This window comes from Mesocricetus auratus, unplaced genomic scaffold, assembly GCF_017639785.1.
Source record: "Mesocricetus auratus isolate SY011 unplaced genomic scaffold, BCM_Maur_2.0 Super-Scaffold_100006, whole genome shotgun sequence".
In the NCBI taxonomy this organism is placed as follows: Eukaryota; Metazoa; Chordata; class Mammalia; order Rodentia; family Cricetidae; genus Mesocricetus; species Mesocricetus auratus.
Window position 1 is genome coordinate 43,997,739 of NW_024429190.1, and position 20,981 is coordinate 44,018,719.

The following is a 20,981-nucleotide window of genomic DNA, read 5'->3' on the forward strand; positions in this document are numbered from 1 at the left end:
TGGCCCATGTATTCAGCACCTTGTTGACTTCTGGCTTCTCTTTGAGATATGGCTCGTGTAGCCCTGACTACCGTGCCCTCAGCTGTCTCTTCTGTCCCGGTGTGTCCTGCAGACATCGTGCCCATCCTGACATCTACTGTCATCGAGTGTCACAGGGCAGGCCTGAAGAACTCTGCTTTCAGCTTTGCAGCTATGCTGATGAGGCCCGAATATCGCAACAAAATTGATGCCAAGTACAAAAAGAAAATCGAGGCAATGGTCAGGTAGGCAGACACAGCCATTTCTACTGTCCAATCACATCTTCGGGGTATTTTCAGATGGGGCTTCTAATTTGCCCGAACTTATTAATAAAAGTGGGTAGAGGCAGGGGCAGGGGGTAATGGCTAATGTTTACTGCCAACTTGACTGACTTTAGAGTCACCTAGGAGACACGACTTTGGGTATGTGTATGAGGATGTTCAGAGACTTTCACCTGAGTGAAGCTCTGCCCTGAATGCAGGCTGGAGCCCCAAGTTGAATAACGAGTAACAGAGCAAGCTAAGCACCCATCTCTCTCTCTGCTCCCTAGCCGCCACCCACACTCCTACTGTGGTAGATCCTTTGAACTATGAGCCAAAATAACTGCTTCCTCCCTTCAGCTGATTCCTGGTAGGTATTTTATCACAAAAAAAGATAATCAATAATAGGGAATAAAAGCAACAGAAACACCACTAATGTCTTAAGTCAGAATTTATGTGACCCATACATAAGGCATCATAGACCAGGGCTGGTGCCACATTATCCTGATGCCACCAAAACAAATCTTTCTGTGTTCCCAGTGGGCCACCCACAGTATACAGAACTCCTCTTCCCTTGAGGTTGCAAGATAGCTGTCACATCTAGACATGCATCTCCATTCAAGGCTGAAGAAGTGAGAGGAAGAGTAAATGTGTATCATCCCCAGGACGTCACCTTTTTTCCTGAGATAGTCACATAGAGCCTCCCTGTGAAGCATACTGTCAAGTTTGAGCAATGCTGGCTTGGCAAGGAGAAAAGCTCTTAGGTAGACAACACTGTCTGCCACAGAGAGATAAACAAAGCCACGGATGTTCTCAGCAGTGAAACTCCGTGTTAACACAGACCACTCTGCAGAGAGCCTCCAGATCGGAGCGCTGTGGACGGAGAAGGCCCTGGCTTCCGAGAGCAGCAGGAAGGCCTGCTTTGCTAGAAGAAAGACTGCTGTGCCTGTCCCACAGACCCTCACGGCTGTGGATAGGTGGGGACCACACGGCACAGTGTCTCTCCTCATGGCAGTCAGTAAGCAGAGAGGAACAGACGAGAGGCCAGAGCAAAATTCTTTAAAGATATGCTCTCTACCCTCGCCACAGTTCTAAATCCCCAGTCATTCAGATTTTGAGTCTGCCAGTGCTCAGTTCATCAATAGACAGAGCCTACATGATCAACACTTCCCAAAGGCCCTTTCTGAACACTGCTAGCACTAGGGAGCACACCTTCAATACATAGGCCCTTAGTGGGGACACTATATCCTAGACATAAGTAGAAAACATCACTTAGAATCTGTAAAAGGAAAAACCAGTTCCAACTATGCACTATCATAGTAGTAACATTGTAACTAAGAGACCCTTGGCCCAACCAGGCAAAATGACTCACTGGTAATGGCAAGCAGAAGCAAGCAGGGCTTTAATGCTGTCCTAGTTAGGGCTACTGTTGGTATGATGAACCACCATGGTCAAAAGCGAGGGGAAAGGGATGTATCTGGCTCACGTTTCCGCTTGTGTAAATGATCGATGAAGGGAGCCAGGAACTCAAACAGGGCAGGAACTTGGAGCAGGATCCAGAGGCCATGGAGGGCTGCTGCTTGTTGATGTGCTCCATCCATGGCTTGCTCAGCGGCTTTCTTACAGAACCCAGGACGGCCAGCCCAGGAGCGGCCCCACCCACAATGGGCCAGGCCCTCCCCACCAATCACTAATTAAGAAAATGCCCTACATGTTTGCCCACAGCCCAGTCTTATGGAGGCATTTTCTCGGTGGGGGCTCCCTCCTCTCTAAGGACTCTAGGTAGTGTCAGTTTGACATAAAACTTGCCAACACAAATGCTAATCATGACGGGAGCCACCCCATGGCAGAGCTTTGAGGCTGGATAAGGCTGCATGAACACCTTTCTAAAGGCTGGGCTTCAAACCAAGTCCGTCTGGCCCAGGGACTCTTCCAGTATAGACAGACTGGCTGCATGGAGAAAATGGCTGCAAGATGAGCAAGACGGTTTAATGCCACGCTGAGCGGTGCTGAGCCTGGTTCCCACACAACAGGAGTGGCCTGTAGCTACGTGCTCCAATATGGCACCTGCTAGTCATCAGTGGCTTAAATTTTAAAAGAGTAAGCTTTAAGACTTTGTCCTTTCAACTACAAAGCTCCATGTGGCTCACAGTCACCGTACTGGATGCCACACTATTAGTACATGCCCACTGACCTAGAAATATCTGTTAAAATGGCACTGAGTGGCCTTCGCTTTAGTTACACAGAAGGGAGATGCAGGGGGAAAATCGCACTCACCACTCCCGTCGCACAATGAGGAGACAGACAGTGCTACCAGTGCAGTGCTTGTGAATGCCAGCGAGCAGGAACATATCTGAGCCCGTGAAGGATTTGCTCTTTCCAGATAATACCTTTTCTCTGCTCACGGCATTCTAGGGACTCAAGTGGCGTTTGTAAATGATATACAATGCCTTTTCCAGGAGACCGGACACATCCGAGACAGAAGAGGTCACCACCCCTTGTCCATTCTGCCAGTTTCTTCTTCCAGAATGTGAGCTCCTTTGTCCCGGCTGTAAAAACAACATTCCCTATTGCATTGCAACAGTAAGTGTCTTTGTAATAATGTCCCTTTCCACTTGAATATCTTGATATGCCAAATGTTTTCTTACCTTTGACACTATCTTCTGACTCATTTTCCAGAACATTTAGCATGAAACTCCAGTCAGCAGAGGTGAGGTTCAGAGCACACAGGAACCCAGGGAGTCAGGCAGCTCAGCACTCAGCAGTCTGAGGGCCATGCTCTCACGTGCCTTTTCTGCCACCTACTGGCTTCATAACGCAGTGCACTCTGCTTCTTGTAGGCTTGCCTGTGCTGTGTCCTGAGGTGTCTGCTTTGGTGAGATACCACACCTGGCTTACTGTGGCATTCATAACTGGCAGTTTCTTCTTCCACTAAGATCTATCAGGTCAGGCAGTGGTGGTGCACACCTTTTTTCCCAGCACTCAGGAGACAGAGGCAGGTAGATCTGAGTTCAAGGATAGCCAGGGCTACACAGAGGAACTCAAAATCCCACCCCTCAAAAAGACCTATCAGAAAATTACAATGTCAAATGTGTTGGCTACCATAAGTTATATTTGAAGGACGATAAATTCACATAGTGAAATAAAAGCCCAAGTCTAGGCCATCTTTAAACATGACTCTGCTGAGTCACACCCAGCTGTCGGAGCCCTCTGGCTGCATCTTTCTAGACAGCTGCCACCTACATGAAGTGCCAGTGGTGTCCAGGGCAGGGCCGTCTTTGGCTGAGGTCTGCTCAGGGCTTCAGAGATGACGAGCTTCCCTGTTGAATGTCTCCAGGGCCGACACATGTTGAAGGACGACTGGACAATGTGCCCGCACTGTGGCTTCCCTGCGCTGCACTCAGAGTTCAGGATGTAAGTGTGTCTTTCCCTGTCACTGTATTCCTCAAGACCCAAACTGTCTTCTTTGGAAGAACCTTTGTGACCTCCATTCTCCCCAAATCTTGCATGACCCTGAGCCCCTATCCCTCCTCAGTGGATGGACACATTAAGAGTTGTAGGCAGGTGGCTGATTTTCCCATTAGCTTAACCAGAAGGTAAAGACCTGTTAATTACACATTTAATTTACTCTGTATTTCTCTCCCCACACAGCTTACTGAACAGTGAAAGCACGTGTCCCATGTGTTCAGAAAGGTTAAACTCTAGTCAACTGAAAAAAATTTCAGACTGCACCCAGTACCTACGGACAGAGACGGAACAGTGAGCAGCAGGTCCAGGTAAGGTGCCACCATGCTCGCTCGTTCCACACACCGGAGCCCAGGATCCTCACAGCTTAACTCTGTGTTGGCAACTCCTTTTGTGTAACATACTGTCAGAGTTCAATGATTTCAACAAACTTACTTAAGTGTTAAAGTGCAAGTAATACGGTTTCCCAAGTGGTTATGGTCAGTTAGCCGAGCATCATGAATTCTAACTAGATTATATTTTATCAAACTATATTTTCTTAATTGAGTCCTTAAAGCTAGAGCCAGCTTTCTTTAAATGGGAGCTTTTTAGTTGACTATGTACTGTACAAAGTACACACATATTCCTTCTTCCTTATTCCAGTCACAAGGATTTTTGCTCACATGGCCACACATACTCCAGAGGGAAGCCAAAACCCTGCTAAAGGTCAAGAGCTTTTACTACAGGGTTTAATTAGGGTTTCTATTGCTATGAAGAGACGTGTCAAGTGCCTCTGTCAAGTGCTGGGATCAAAGGTGTGCACCACCACCGCCCAGCCAGGACAACCTTTATAAAGGCAAACATTTAACTGGGTGGCTTACAGTTTCAGAGGTTTAGTCTGTTACCATCATGGTGGACATGATGGCATGCAGGCTGTAGAAGGAGTTGAAAATTCTATGATCCGCAGGCAGCAGAAGCAACTGTGTCACACTGAGTGTAGCTTGAGCAAAGGAGACATCAAAGCCCACCTCCACATTTCCCCAACAATATCACACCTCCCATGGGGGTCATTTTTCAAACCACCACAATCCCTAATAGAACATCTGGAACCTCATTTGGTAAAAATGGAATTCTAAGTCTCAGTCACACACACAGGCTTGAAGCTGGCCCCACCAGCTTCTGTCTCCTGTCTGCCGTGCTTAGCCTCATTGGCCTTTCTGCCCTTCTTGAACCATGCAATTGTTTTCAGAGGGCTGCAGCATTTTACAACCAGAGGCATAGTTTCTAGTTTCCCCATGGCCTCACTAAAACCTAGGATTCTGGCCTTTCGGGCCAGTGAGTGTGATGCAGTATGCCACCTGGGCCCTATTGTAAATTGAGTCTTAAATAGTCTAAATCATAAAAACCAGAGTCAGATAGAAAGGAAAATGCTGAGAGATCAGAGAGAAGGAGCAAGCCAAAGCTATTTTTACTTCCTAGCATCTTGGCAGACAAGAGAGTGAGCTCGTTTCTTCCTACTCATATCCTCTCTGCCCAGCCATCTCACTTCCTGCCTGTCTGTACAGACCTCCAAACCTCTATGGTTAGCTAGTGGCAAGCTCCATCCTCTGATCTTGTTGCTGGTGCAAACAAGACCCCGTTGCATGGATATCTAGTGCTATGTAGACCATCTTTCTGTGTGTTTGTTGGCCGTTTGTGCATCCCTCTGTTCTTAGCCCAGTTTCAGAGGGACTGCCTTTTCTGACCTCTAAGAGATGCTTCTATAATACACATCTACATGCCAGTTTTATGGTGTATTATTTGCAAATACTTTTTCTGTGGGCTTTTTCACTTTCTTGCTATCTTTCCAAACTCTACGAATCAGAACCCCTTTATCCAAAGATCCATCACAAGCCCTTGGTTTTGAAACAGGGTTTCAGTATAAATCAAGCTGGCCTTGAACTTGCAGTGATCCTCCTGCCTCTACTCCCAAATCCTGGGATTAAAGGCTTGTGACACCATCCCTCAGTTCTGATTTTTTAATTCGGATTTTTTTTTTAAGAAAGAAGACCTCCAATAACTTTTTTCCATAGTTTTTCTGAATGTTGAATTTTGCCAATGAATTGTGTGATGAAAAAGGTTTCTCCCCTTATTCCAGTTAGTAGGTTATATAGATAAAATACAATCAACTTTTATTCAGGGGATAAACTCACCTCATCATGACATGGCTTCTAGTCATCGCCTGCCTCAGGGACTTACCTTCAGGTGTAGACACAGGGCCCTGGATCTAACCCAGCAGATTCTTTCAAATGATGACATCCTCCAACAGTTGCCTGCTTCTGGTTGCTTTCCAATACCTTTGAGCAGTTAGTTGCTTATTACATTTTGTCTCAAATTTACACCTTTATCTGTAGGTCCCTACCACTTCTAAAAGTGGAGCCTTGTTGAGAAAGCTCCCAGGCCCTCTCCTTGTGAAATATTATAGAAACCGAAACTGTGGCATGTCAGAGCTCCTTGAAGCCGTGTCTTTAGTGAGTGGTTACGCACTGCTGTGGTGCTGTCTCCTTATACAGTGAGTACTGCTGAAGTTATTGCTCCCCGGCTTCCTTCAAAGAAGGAAGCTGCTTAATTTTCGAGAAGCGTGCTCTCTACAGCCTGCCTAGCATCCTTGGCATGTCCACATCCCTCGCAGTAAGTAAGGTGGCGTTTCTACCACCCCCACTGCTGATAGCAGCGTGCCATGCATCTGTGGTCAGGAAGCTCAATGCTGTATGTTTGTAGGACTGTCCATCCGTAGGAGCAGGAAATCCAGCGTTCTTATAGGCGTGCCATTACGTGAGGCCTTCTAAAGACATCTGTGTGTCCTTTCTCAGACAGTGCTCCTGAGTAGATGGCGCCTCTCCCTCAGGAGACTGTATCCACCCCTGGCAGACTTGAAGAATGAAACAGCCTAGCAAGTTCAGCCTCTGCGGTGACATACGGTGACACAACCTGCTGGTTCTTGAACCCTGTATAGTTCCTCTTCAAAGTCCTACACAGTGTAAATACCCAGTTTTCTAATGATTTTTTATTTAAGTATTTCCTTTCAAATAAAACTGTTGACTAGATATTTGTAACATTTTCCTGGATTTGAATACAGAGGAAGTGATGAGGAAGGTGGCTTAGAGCCTGATAAAGTCTGGCCACGACAGAGTCTGTCCCTTGAACCAAAACACCAGGGACAATTCGTCACAAAATGAATAAATGTACTATCTGTCTGCCTATTCTGCTGCACACAAAAAAATTATTTGATTTCCCCTGGAAACATTGTTATTATCTTCCCAGAGTTGATTTTTCTCACACTGCACATGCCACACACACTGGCCCTACACCTGCAGTATACACTTCCTCACCATCACCTATGTATGGCCAATGTCACCAGTCTGAACAGCCAACAGACACGAGTCACCCGAATCAGGTGATGCATATACAGTAACCAGCAACCGAGCATTAGCAAACGAGACTGGCCAAAGTGCATCTGAGCACCCCACCTTCATCCCCCAAGCTTTAGCTGTCTTCCTGGGGCTCACCAGAGGCCTCGGCCTCACTAAGCAGTGCAACTTAATGGAAATCAGTCCCAAGCTTCTTGCTACCTCCTCACACCACTGAGGATGCCACAGCCACCTGGTGTCTGTGAAGCCAAGCACACTGTATTCTGCAATTTACAGGCCCAGCTTTCACTTGTGAACACACTCATTCTACAACTTCAGGGAGATATTCATCCTAGTGTATATTAAGTCACTCCTAACTTCAAGAGGCCAACAAATAATGCCAAAATCTTTCAGAAGGAACTAAGGGGAACTGTCTGTGAGACACAGCCATGCAGATGGCCATGAATCAGTGCTCTCCACAGATAGCTCAAAGGGCCTGGGCAGCAAGGGCACCACAAGCCATTTCAGGGCCTTTGAGGAGATTCAATCCCAACGCAGACGTTTAGGTCCTCATCCAACTGCTAGTCCTTCATGGCCACCTTCTTTAATTTGCACCATTCACTACATCATGTTTTGGAGAGCTTCCAAGAGGAATTCAAAGCTACCCTCCTGCATTAAACAGCATATTTACAGTTTGTAACTCTAAAAAAATGTAGTTTTACAGCTTGCTCACAGCATTCATACTGTGAATTATAACTATATTAACTAAGTAAACATCATTCTTTGTTTTGGAAGCAAGCAGAATACCAGGTCTTTCCTGGAATGTATATCCAACTTGCATGACTTGCATGTCCCAAAGGAACAGGAATGGGAGAGTGTGCACACGAATATCCCCTCTGGGATACTGTAGCAGTTAAGATTAAACAAAGAACAGGGCAGGACTCAGGCTCAGGCTTAAGGACAGTGTTTATTTCCATAATAACCGATCTCCAGGAAACACACTTTTCACACTGGTTAATAAACTTGCACTGTCTCCAGGACTTTGTCTCCTCTCCCAACAAGGCTATGAGGCCTCAAAGGCAGAACATGGTCCTCCTATTCTTTTTTGGCATATACCTCACAGAGGCAGCATAGACCTCTGAGCACTTACTGTTGTAAAGAGCTAACCACCTAAAGGCCAGGTTACATCCATGGCCCAGGGTCCTTCAACAAGCACAGTTCTAGATACAATCTGAAATTCCAGTAGGGCTATGAACTCCATCACAGGACAGCATCTCCCTGCCAAAATGAGTCTGAGAATCTGACCCATCCTAGCCTCTACTGGTGTCAACCTTCAGGCTGAGACTGCAGGAGGACAGGAATGTGTGGCAGGCAGTGTCTGCACACCCCGCCAGCCAAGAGGCCTCTCTGAGACTAACTACAGCAGCAATGCCATCAGTGCAAAGGGACGCTGGCATGTGAGCTCTGCCCTCCACCCGCAGAACAGCAATTCACAGGATAATGCCAAATGCTTTCATCTCATCAAATGAATAAGAAAAGAAAGATACCAACATAATATTCTGCTGTACAAGATGACAATCTTAAGAATGATCCATGTACCACATGGATATCTGGTTCCTGATGCATACTCTGCAAGACACCTGACAGTGGGCCAAGAATACTCAGCTCCAGGTGGTAGTTGCTTTGTGTTAAGGTTTATTTACAGAATTTCACCATAAAATAAGAACTACTATGTTTTAAAAAAAAAAATCAGCACTGGTCCTCTAACGGCCATTAGGACGAACTGTTAAGCTACAAAAGACGCCTCAGTTCCACTGCGCCCAGACTTGGTATGGTTAACTAAAATCTGACTCCAAAGCCTGTGTACTCCTAGTTTTGGTTCCATAGTCACTTTGAATCCCAGGAATCTAATTCAGTTGGCTGGGACAGTGCAGGGCTGGAGCAATCCTACCCACCTCTATAAGAGGTACATGAGAGCTGGCTAGTTCGACTGTCCAGTTGTACCGTCCTTCATAGTGGGACCGCCAGGCCACCCCACGGTGCTACCCACGGTTACTCTGGCAAAGGGTAAGGCTTTCTTTCATTCTGAAGACCAGCTGGACTAGTCAAGAGGGTAAGTGAAAAGCAGCTATTGGTACTCAACAATGGTTTCATTTCTTCGAACTTCTTTGTTTTCCTTTTTTGGACTCCTTATCTTTTTCTGGTTTTGAAGGCTTTGAAGACCTTGTCTTTTTCTGTTGGAGGAGAGATGCACAAAACAGTTAAAATGTTGATGAGTAAATGAAAGCATAATCTTTACCTACAATTTAATTAGAAAAGCAAGGTCACAGATATCTACTGCTGACCCTGAGAAGCAACAACCAAGCTACTTACAGCCTTGAGAGGTGACGGCACAAAGAAAATATACTCAGATCTAGAACTAAGGTGCGCCCTGTGTAAGGCAGTTTCCTGGATTCAGAACACAGTATTCTTAGGAAAGCCAGAATAATCAAGAGGTGACTTATAGATATGGCAATGTCTACATGTCGAACTTCCCTTTCACTCTCACAGGATCTAAGCACACTCATTTTGTGAAGAGGGGAAAGGAGAGGAGATGGGGGAACCAATTCAACTGCAAAGGGCCCCTTTCCACAGACATGCGACACAGGAGGAGTAAGACCCGCACAGTGAGAGGGAGAGAAGGCTGCACCCCCCCCCCTTCGCCTCGGCAGCTGTGAAGTAGGCTGACCCCTGCCTCATTCAGATCTTTACTAGTAAAAGAAGTTTTTCTCTGAGAAATTTTCACAAGCAATTCAACGGCTGTAGCAAACACAAATAACAGAAGTGATCACTAGATTTGTTTAAAGCGATTTTCTGTTTACCCTATTAAAATGCACCTGTGGTATGAAACCATATGCCAATATCCAATTAAGTATAAACAGTGCCCTTCTGGGGCAGGTGAGATGACTACTCGGTGGGTAAAATACTTCCCGCACAAGCCTACACTAAGCTCAAATCCTCAGCAAACATAAAAGCAAGGTATGGCAGGCAGCACACTTCTTTCTCTAAGTTCAATGCTAGGGAGGGGGGAACACGCATATAGATTCTGAGGACTCGCTAGCTAGCCATCTAGCCAGAGCAGCAAACTCCAGGTTCAGTGAGAGACCCTGTCTCAAAAACTAAGATAGGCTGAAACAGAAGACACTTAGAAAAACATACACATGCACACCTTGCTGGTTGGCTCTTGCACTACTATAAGTACACTTTATAAAAATGAATCGTCAGGTATGGTGGCACATGCCTTTAATCACAGCACTTGGGAGGCAGAGGCAGGCAGTTTGAAGCCAACCTGTTCTACAGAGTGAGTACCAGGATAGCCAGGGCTACACAGAGAAACCCAGTCTTGAAAATAGATAGACAGATTTAAATAATAATCATATATATATATATATATATATATGAAACCTGTCCCATCACCTTCAATTACAAAGAGCAAAACATAATTGTATTTTCAGCTTACCCTACTACCTGCAGAACAGACCTTATTCCCAAGGTACATTACACCGAAGAAAAGGTTGTCTCCCTTGAGATGCTCCTGCCCAGAGCTGAACACACTACCTTGATCATGGCGTCGGTCTCTATTGCATCCTGCTCTTTCTCATCAGGCTGACTGTCATCTTCCTGTGACTCTTCATTGTATTCAGAATCCAGTGCTGGGCCTGTGCTGAGCCTCGGTGTCTTTACTGCCTGAAGTGAGTATGGAGTCAGGTGGACCTCCTTATTATAAGCTCTTGTGAAGGCTGCTTTCACCTAAAGTGCAGAGGAAGCAGTTACCCTGAGTGCTGGACAATTCCTTAACATCTGTTAAGCTGAAGTTTTTGAGAAGCCAGGGAAATATAGTTACAACATACATAATAGAAATGGAAATATATTTATTCTCCACTAGAGATGTTCTGTGTGTGTGTGTGTGTGTGTGTGTGTGTGTGTGTGTGTGTGTGTGTGTGTGTGTCACCAGAGAAATCAAGTATCAGCCTATGCATTCGAGGCAACGCTACCATCGAGCTACATCCCCAGCTCATGGCATTTATTTTTATATTATTTATTTGAGAACTTTGAGCCCACAGTTCAAAAAGAAAAAAAAAATCAGTTAAGTCAGGCATAGCGGCAAACACCTTTGATCCCAGCACTCTGGAGACAGAAGCAAGAGGATCTCTGAGTTTGAGGCCAGCCTGGTCTACAGAGTGAGTTCCAGGACAGGATCCAAAGCTACACAGAGAAACCCTATCTCGAAAAACCAAAAGCAAACAAAAAACAATTGGTGGTTAATCAATAAGTAAGCCAAAAAGAGCTCACTGTAAGATTCAAGTTGGACTTGACTACAAACCATGGAAATTGGCACACATGGCAGTAGCACATGCATGAATCCCAGCAACCTGAAGAGAATACAGGTTCATGGGCTGCCTGGACTCTATAAAACACAGTGAAGGTCAGACTGGGCAACTCAGTGAGACCCTGTCTCAAAAAGTTCAAAAGGAGCTGGAGAGAGACTTCAGCAGTGAGCACACACACCTAGTATACAGAAAGGACTAAGGCTCAGCCTCTAGTTCTGGGAAAACGAAGTCAGTCTGTTCGTCTTTACTACAGTAATAGCAGTTGCTTCAGAGCACTAACTTTAATAACCTGAACTCCAAGCTTAAAGCACAGCCCACTTCCCACAGCAGATGCCTACTGTAACAGGTCAAACTCTAGACAGGACAAGTCACAGACAACACCTTCTAAAGCTGCATCCATAAACACATGGAAGAGTGAGGGACTAGAACATGTTCATGTTACATAACTAGTGAGCATGGAAGAGTACCAGAAACCAACACTGAGTCAACGGGGAGACTTAGGAAAGGAAGAGGGGTACGTGCCTGTAATCCCAGAAGCCTGGAAATAAAGGCAAGGGGGATCAGGAGTTCAAGGCCATTCTGAACTAAATAGGAAAGGAAAAGCGGAAAAGAGGAAGGAAGGGAAAGGAAACGAAAGGAAAGGGAAAAGGAAACGAAAGAAAGGAAGGGAAGAGAGAAATTAAAAGAAAATGTATAAAAACCCTCAGGCCATAAACACATTCTTATGCCCTACATCCCCACGTCATGTTTACCCCCAGGCTCGTCCCCTTCCATCTAGAACATAGCTCATTTTCACCTTGCACCTGCCCTCTTGGTTTTTTTTCCTCAACTTGAGGTCAAGATAAAAATACAAACTATAGCCGGGCGTTGGTGGCTCACGCCTTTAATCCCAGCACTCGGGAGGCAGAGACGGGTGATCTCTGTGAGTTCGAGGCCAGCCTGGTCTACAAAGCGAGTTTCAGGACAGCTTCCAAGACAATACAGAGAAACCCTGTCTCGAAAAAACAAAAAACAAAAAAAGCAAAAACAAAAAACTGTAGTGTCAAATCCACAGTCTTCTCTGAGCACTATCCTAAAACACCGTCTCTGAGAAGCACAGGCCAGAAAGGCAGCAAATGGTTAGGGAGAGGAACCAAATGTCTAAAGCAGCTAGAACAGGCCTCAAGCACTCCAGGACAGCAGGGTCATTACCAGCGACTGTGGACAGTTGGCAATGCATCTTACCTTGGGATCCAGTCTGGAAAAGGGACTGGGCTTGCCACCCCAGCTGCTAACTTCCATGATATTCTCAAAGTCTTCTCTCATCAAATAGTATGTGTCCATAAGTGTGACAACATGTTGGACTCCTTCTACCCCTTGTGAGGTCAAGGGTTGCACAAGTGCATCTCTGATGTGTGACAGGTAATCCATGTTCACTGTCCTTTTGCTAGAGTTAGTTCTGAAACAAATGGACACATTTTTATTTTTTAAAGCATGTCAACAGCACTCCATTACCAACCCCTAACATTAGATCTCCACCACCAGCCTATCAGGCACAGTTCAAAGTTTTTTATCTTTTCAACGTGTAATTATTTTATAATGTACAAATTATTCCACGGGTCCTTCTAGTGAACAGTATTTTGTCCTTAGGAAAGCAGCTCTTAGGGCAGCCAGATGGCTCAGTGGGTAAAGGTACTTGCCATGCAAGCCTGATGACCTACAAGTGGAAGAACCAAGTCTATCCTTTGCCTCCACTCTGTAGCATGCAGATGTAAACACGCAATCAATCAACCAAGAACAATCCTTTAACCACTAGCAGACTACTACATTCAAAATGAGTCACTAGAATCGACACATTTATATCACAGAATCAGTAGACTGAAATTTGAAAAGGTTTTAGCCAGGTATGACAGTACATACCTTTGGTCCCAGCCTTTGATCTCTAGTAGCTCAATGCTGGCCTGGTCTACATAGAGAGCTCTAGGTCACACAAGGTTACATAATGAAAATGTCTCAATAAATAGCTGAGGGGGGGTAACTTTTAATTTTGGTAAGCATTGTAACTTAACCAATAACCAGAACTTGTAATGTGGCTATCTATGTGTTTCTATGCATCCACCCTAAACTGCTGGCCCTTCAATGATAATACTAACAGTGTTCAGTGGGATACCTGCCCTCCCACTGTGCTCAAAGGCAGTTTGCTACTTGTCTGCTCTGACTAAAAAGCAAATACACATCTATTTCCATCTTACTCTAACACCCCAACAATTGTGCCTCTGTGCTTATCCTTACTGTAGCCATATGGATGTATCATTCCCAGTCCCAAAATAACAAAGGCCTGAGGAAACAGTAGGAGATTTCCTACACTCAGTGCCACTCCTGCACGAGTGAGTGTGTAACACTTTTTGGACTCTGACTGTAATAGACAAAACTGTACACAAACACCTCCCTGGTACTTCCTCATGTCTACACTCTGAACTGTCCGACCTAGGGCAGGGTTTTCTCTAAAGCCAAGAAACTACAGAGAATGTGCCTGCAAAGATGGAAAAAGGCCTGTGCCATCCAAAGGGAGCAGGAAACAGGCTCTGGCTGCTGAAAACTAGAATGTTACCAAGACTTAACTTTCCGGCTGGCACAGTGGCATAACCCTTTAACCCCAGTACTCCAGAGGCAGGCAGATCTCAGTGAGTTCAAAGCCAGCCTGGTCTACAGAATGAGTTCTAATCCAGCCAGGGTTATATAGAGACCTCCTTGTCTCAAAAAATGACTTTTTCTCTCACAAATACTGTCATTCCCTTAAAAACTGAGCAAAATAATACTTCTAATGCCATCACCATTCTATATTTTTACAATTGCTTCTAGCTTCAAACATGGCAATATTATGTCCAAGTACTGTAAACCTGAGGACCTCAGGCTGGATGTGGAAGTGACATAGTGATCTCAGCAAGTCCAAAACAGCCTGGTGGCTCCTCCATCTCCCATGCCACAGAGCAGTACCTTCAAATCTCCCGGACTCTGACACAGCAGCCTCTGCTTCATAAGGGCCTGGGGATGGCACTGTGCCCACAGAGAACCCCTCAGGGAGAACAATTAAGTTTGTATTGTTTTAAGCCATTCTGTGTTAGAGTAGCAACAGGAAACTAAGGGTGGAATGAAAGACCCTTGCCATGAGCTAGGAAGAAGGAATTAGTGGGAACTGGACTTCTTCACACAACAGAAACTGCCTCAGCTTTCCACAGTGACCAGGGTAGATCTGGATCAAAAACTAACATTCTGGGACCCAGAAATACAAAGGGGATTTTTCATTGCCCTCATGGTTATAAGCAGATCCTTCACATTTCAAAAGCTTATAAACTTTAACAACTCCGAGTACTTTTGAACTTCCTTAACCATTTCCAAGTGTATTCACTTTCACTATCTGAGTGGCAGCCCTGTGTTTCTTATCTCTGATGACTAGTCAGCTTTCTAGTGTTAACAGGTAAAAACTAACTCATTTCTTTATCAATATTCAGGGTTTCATATTTACTATTCTGAAGAGTGAAGTTATTCCACTAAAACAGACACGTTTTCAGCAACAATAAAAAATAGCTCTCAGATGTATACACTTTAAAAATGTAACTCAAATCATGACACAACTGCCATCTGGCTTTTCTAAAGCTTCATGCTAATGTCAGAGGACAGAACTCAGGCCAAATGGCAGAACTTATCCAGGATCATTTAGCTGGTGAGCAACAAAGTCAAACCTAAAGCAGCCATCTTCAAGCACAGCTGTTCTTGCAGGGTAAAGCTAATGCACCTACCATCAGTGACAGGAATGGCACTAATTCTGCTTACCTAAGACTCATGTGCAAGGCTAGGTCCTGAACAATCCGATCATGTTTGCCAGTAGATGAGTGCTTCCCCAGCCAGCTTGGGAAGGTAGGAAACTGAGTCATATAGCCCCTCATCAACTCTCCAGGAAGAACACTGGCATAAATGGCCTGAGGAGGGGAAATCATAGTTCAGAATTTAAATTCGGTATAAAACTTATTTCTTTATCAGCTCTCATCCCCATTGTAAGGTATGAAGAGGGCAGAAACTTAGCCCAACTGTAGCATTTGAAGGTAGGGTCACTGCAGAGTGATTTAGACTAGAGAAAGTCAGTCGTTACAATTGAGCTCTCCTAAGTGAATGCTGGATGCTCTAGAAGAGACAGAGAGATCAAGGATACACACACATGTACACATCCATCTCCTGCCATGTGAGGTCCTGTTTAAGCAAGGAGGCCATCACCAGACACAGGTTCCCCATCTCCCAGAACTGTGAGCTCAATAAACTTTTAAATCTTACCCAGTCAGTGAGCAGTGCATTATAGCAATCAAAAATAGACTAGCAGTTTGTGGATGATGTAATGGCCCAAAGCCTGATTGCAGCGCCCCTTCCCTGTCCTGACCCAGGGTTAGGACACTTCTTCCATAGAAAAAAACAGAACAGTGTCTGTGGAGATCGTTTAGGTAAAGTGCTTGCCACTCAAGCATGAGGAGCTGAGTTAGATCCCCAACAGCCATGTGAAAAACCAGGCATTATAAGGCACGCTTGTGATCCCAACACTGGGAGGAGACTAAATGTCCTTGGAACTCAATGACCAGCCACTGTAGCTTAATTAAGTTCCAGTCATCAAGAGACCCCATCTCTATTATCTTGGGGCTGGAGAGATGGCTCAGTCATTAAGAACATGTACCACTCTTGCAGAGAACCCTAGTTTAGTTCTTAGCATCCACACAAGGCTGCCTCTAACACCAGTTCTAGGAAGATCCAATGTACCTGCCTCCACGGGTACTTGCACTCGCATGGGCACACCCCCACTCACGTACTTTAAATGAGTAAGCGGATAGATGGATGGATCAGACAGACAGACAGGCAGGCAGGCAGACAGACAGACAAAAGGTGCAGGCTAGAGATGACTCAACAGTTAAGAGTGCTTACTGGCGCCGGGCGTTGGTGGCGCACACCTTTAATCCCAGCACTTGGGAGGCAGAGGCAGGCGGATCACTGTGAGTTCGAGACCAGCCTGGTCTACCGAGCGAGTTCCAGGACAGCCTCCAAAGCCACAGGGAAACCCTGTCTCAAAAAACCAAAAAAAAAAAAAAAAGAGTGCTTACTGGCCTGAGCTTACTGGTACATGCCTTTGATCCCAGCAGGGAGGCAGAGGCAGGTAGACAGCCAAGGCTACACAGAGAAACCCTGTAGTGAAAATAACAAAAAACAAAAAGGAAGACTAATTGTTCTTCCAGAGAAAGCAAGTTCAGTTCCCAGCACAACTGGTTGAGTAGCTCACAACCACTTGTAACTCCAGCTCCAGAGGATACGATGCCCTCTTCTGGCTTCTACATGCACCCACCCACATACACACAGCATACATTTACACAGACAGACAGACAGACAGACAGACAGAGACACACACACAAAGGTACAGCGGTGACACCTTTAATCCTAGCTCTTAGAAGGCAGATCTCTCTGAGTTCAAGTACAGTCTCATCTATAAAGAGAGCTCCAGGCCAACCAAGGCTACATAGTAAGACCCTGCTCAAAAAATCCAACAAAACAAAAACCAAGACAGACAGAACCTCTGGCTTCCACATACATGTGCATGCACATACATGTACCAGTGTGCAAAGGTGAAGTGGTGGAGGAAAGGAAGAGGTAATGGAATCACAGAGAGACTGCAGTCAGCCCTGGTCTAAAACTGTCTCTGAGGTCATCTTGCAGCCATGACCAACCTCAATACACCTCTCATTTCCCAGACGCCAATGTCTCAGCACAGAATCACTACGAGGAACGAGGTTGTCTTTAACATAACCGGCTGACGGCACAGGGAGATTCGAGGGCAGATGGCCAGGTGAGAGCAGACTGAACTGCATCCCATGGAAAATGCAAAGTGTAACTTCCGATGTCTCCTCTGGCCAGCATCTTCAGTTTGCTGAAGGCTTTAATTAAACTTTCTATAAATGGTGTGTGTATCCTGACTTATTCTAATATTTTCCCACAAGTTTTCACTAGATAATCTCTACAAACTGGATTAAATGTAGAAAGAAGGACTTCACCAGATGTATTTCATAATTAACCATCCTCCTGTAACTGGATATGGGAGCTTTGTAGTGTTGTTTTCTTTAAAAAAAAAAAAAACTAGCCTGGCGGTGGTGGCGCACGCCTTTAATCCCAGCACTCGGGAGGCAGAGGCAGGCGAATCTCTGTGAGTTCAAGGCTGGGCTGGTCTACAGAGTGAGTTCCAAGACAGCCTCCGAAACAATACAGAGAAACCCTGTCTCGTAAAAAAAAAAAAAAAAAAAAAAAAAAGAGGGTAGGGAGGCTGGGTGTGGTGATGCACACCTGGAAGAGACTGACACAGGCCTTGTCACCAGCCTGGGCTACAGAGTGAATACCAGGCTAACCAGGGCTCAGCAGCAAGACTGTCTCAAAACAACAGAAGAGGGCAGACTTTCTGAAAACGCTTGTTACTTGACGAGTGATGCTGCTCAACAGACAAAACTCAGGGCTGTGGCTGTGGCTGTGGCTGTGGGTGTGGGTGTGCACCAGTGGTAGAGTGCTGTCCTGCGTGTACGAGGCTCTGGACCCCACTTCTAGCATGTGCACTCACACGAAAGAAGACTTGTAAAGACAGTGTGCATTACATCTGTACTACAGTGCCTAATACAAACTGACCTCTAGCAATGGAGAACATTGTAATCCCTGCCCTGACTCACTTACTCTAGGAGGTGCTCTGAGCAGTGTCCTTCTGAGAGCCACAAATGCACAAAGATTCTTAAGGCAAAACAGCAAATGAGACTCCTGATGCACCCCTGTGGCTACAACTGACACCTGCCTTCTTATTCCCTTCCCTCCACTTACATTAGAACACTTTTGAACAAATAGACACAGTGGCCAAAGTATTTTCTCTATTTAACAGACTAATTTGCCACAAAAGACCAGAGATAGCTCAGCAGTTACGAGCACTGGTTGCTCTTCCAGGGTTTGGTTCCCAACACCCACATGGCAGCCCACAACTATCGGTAACTCCATTTCTAGGGTATCTGGTGCTCTCCTGACCTCCACAGGCACCAGCATGCATACATGCAGTAAAACACCGACACAATAAGAAACCTTTACATATAAAAAGGAAGGAAAAGAAACCTAACTACAAGAAGCACAGGGATCTTCCTTCGGCTGAAGCAGGCCCACACTCACCTGTGTGGGCAAGAGACTCCAGTTTTGCTTGCTCCGGATCTGACTGTCCACTAAGTCACCGTCACATATGCTGTCTGCCGCCCGGCTTAAAAGCATCAAGTGTTTTTTCATGTCGCCCCTGCAGAGAAGAGATAGTGATTACACCACTATCAACTCCCCGCCACTCTGTGTAAGAACTCAGCCTCTACAGTGCTGGAGGGTCCTAATCCTGCCCCTCACTGCCCTCAGTGCTTACCCTGCAGCCACAGGCTTTACATGGAGGTAGTTCTCTTGGACAAAGAGGGGGGCTATGGAGTAGTCATGGAAAAAGAGATCCGATTTGTCCATCAGTGACATGTGTGCAGTCTCCTCTCCAGCTGCAAACACTTTCCTGGCAACATCAAATGGGCCCTGCCAAAAGGGGGCATAAAATGGGAGAATGACCAAAACGTAATACTGGAAAAGATACGGAGCAATAAGAACCTTCCCTGCCTACTAAGAATGGCAGAGCACTTTGGGGATCCCAACTGAACAGTTAACAGCACCTTTATCATCATTGCCAAAATCTGGAAGTACTAAGATGTCCTTTAGAAACCAAATGGGCAAATAAACTGATACACATCCAGGCCTTGAACTATTACTCAACAATTTTAATAAATAATATCAGCCAAGCCGGATGGTGGTGATGTATACCTTTAGTCCCAAACCAACTGAGCTATAAGCTACACAATCTCAAAAGATCAAATTAAAAAAAAAAAAGGAAAAAAAGGACAGGAAACGAAAAGAACAGCTGGTCAGTCCATTAGAAGACATGACAGAGCCTTAAATGTACACAAATGTGAAAGAAGTCAATCTCCAAAGACTGCATACTCTGCAACTCCTACTTTAAGACACTCAGGAAAAGGAAAAACTATGGAGATGGAAAAGACTGGTGCTTATGAGCCAGGCGGTGGTGGTGCACACCTGCACACCTTTAATCCCAGCGGTGTGGGGGGCAGCAGCAGAGACAGGCGGATCTCTGTGAGTTCAAAGCCAGCCTGGTCTACAGAACAAGTCCAGACAGGCTCCAAAACTACAGAGAAACCCTGTCTCAAAAAAAAAAATCTTTCCCAGAATCTGTAACAGACAATGACCATGCTTGAGGAAAAGTTCACTGACCCCGAGTCTACAGGTCTGACAATTCCTTGGGCTCCACAGGTAGATCAAGGACATGCACTATGTCTACAAAACTAGTACAAGCAGGACAAGAAACACTCAACTTCATAAGTAAGAAGTGAAAACACATTTTACCAGTCTGATATCCTTCTTGGCCCTCTGAGAATCCGCCTTGGCTTGGTCATAAGTTAGTGCCTTACTCTGTGCACACCACATACTCATATTATGTAAAACCTACAAGAAACATAGATAAAACAATGTTAGCATGAGGAAGGACTGCTACTCTCCTACCCTGTGCAGGTCTGAAGAGTGTGGGGGCAAAAGAATTAACTGCCAAGAGCTGCAGAGATGGTCAGCAGCTAAGAGCACTGGCTGCATTCCCAGCTGCAGAGATGGTCAGCAGCTAAGAGCACTGGCTGCTCTCCCAGCTGCAGAGATGGTCAGCAGCTAAGAGCACTGGCTGCATTCCCAGCTGCAGAGATGGTCAGCAGCTAAGAGCACTGGCTGCTCTCCCAGCGACCATATGATAGCTCACAGCCATCTAGAACTCCAGTTTCAGGAACTGAGTGCCCAATTCTGGCTTCTGCCAATACTAAGTACACAAGTGGTTCAGACATACATGCAGGAAAACTATCCATACACATAAAATAATAAAATTAAATTTAGAAAAGTAACAACTGTCACATAATATATATATATCTAACTCACCTGTCTGACATCTTGATTAGCTCCCAAAATTATCTCATTCATGGCTGGAGGGGGGATCTTTAAGCCCTCTTTAAATGCAATAGACAACATTGCACTCTGAAATTGACAAGCAAGCAAGAAATTGTCACTGACCTTTTTATTTTACTTCTAACATCTACAATTCTATAAAAATATTTATGAGATACTTTTAAAAATTGATCCATAAGTTTTCAATTAGCAATCATCACACCTTAGATAAACCTTACTGGCTACAATATTGACACTGCCTAAAGTTAAAATTAACCTTATTATAAACATAATGTCCTTTAGCAGAGGAATTCTGGGCCAGTGTGCTAGCTAGGTTTGTGTCCCCCCAAAACAAGCTATAGTCATCCAAGAAGAGGAAAGGGGATTGAGAAGAGGCAACCTATAAGCAGGTTGAACAAGCCATGCAAAGCAAGCCAGTAAACAGTATT

At 45.2% G+C, this 20,981-nt stretch overlaps 2 protein-coding genes and 1 non-coding gene across 6 annotated transcripts in view; 1 reads left to right on the forward strand and 2 right to left on the reverse strand.

Annotated features, from left to right (window-relative positions):
* The window catches only part of Wdr19 (WD repeat domain 19), a 68,360-nt gene extending 61,552 nt beyond the window's left edge, over window positions 1–6,808 (forward strand). For all 3 annotated transcript variants that reach the window (XM_040747107.1, XM_040747108.1, XM_040747109.1), the window contains 5 exons: window positions 113–263; window positions 2,738–2,861; window positions 3,616–3,692; window positions 3,930–4,054; window positions 6,575–6,808. In XM_040747107.1, coding sequence (XP_040603041.1) covers window positions 113–263; window positions 2,738–2,861; window positions 3,616–3,692; window positions 3,930–4,041 — 464 coding nt within the window. In that variant the 3' untranslated portion in view covers window positions 4,042–4,054; window positions 6,575–6,808. The remainder of the gene's footprint in view (window positions 1–112; window positions 264–2,737; window positions 2,862–3,615; window positions 3,693–3,929; window positions 4,055–6,574) is intronic.
* A 1,251-nt stretch (window positions 6,809–8,059) lies between these two features.
* Window positions 8,060–20,981, reverse strand: part of Rfc1 (replication factor C subunit 1) — a 70,703-nt gene continuing 57,781 nt past the window's right edge. For both annotated transcript variants that reach the window (XM_040747111.1, XM_040747110.1), the window contains exons 18-25: window positions 20,527–20,622; window positions 19,954–20,052; window positions 18,920–19,074; window positions 18,685–18,802; window positions 15,295–15,440; window positions 12,706–12,919; window positions 10,709–10,900; window positions 8,060–9,345 (exon numbers count right to left, since the gene is read on the reverse strand). In XM_040747111.1, the coding sequence (XP_040603045.1) occupies window positions 9,262–9,345; window positions 10,709–10,900; window positions 12,706–12,919; window positions 15,295–15,440; window positions 18,685–18,802; window positions 18,920–19,074; window positions 19,954–20,052; window positions 20,527–20,622 (1,104 nt within the window). In that variant the 3' untranslated portion in view covers window positions 8,060–9,261. The remainder of the gene's footprint in view (window positions 9,346–10,708; window positions 10,901–12,705; window positions 12,920–15,294; window positions 15,441–18,684; window positions 18,803–18,919; window positions 19,075–19,953; window positions 20,053–20,526; window positions 20,623–20,981) is intronic.
* Window positions 20,667–20,800, reverse strand: LOC121141058. Its single transcript, XR_005877996.1, has one exon. It is a non-coding gene; the product is annotated as a U4 spliceosomal RNA (small nuclear RNA).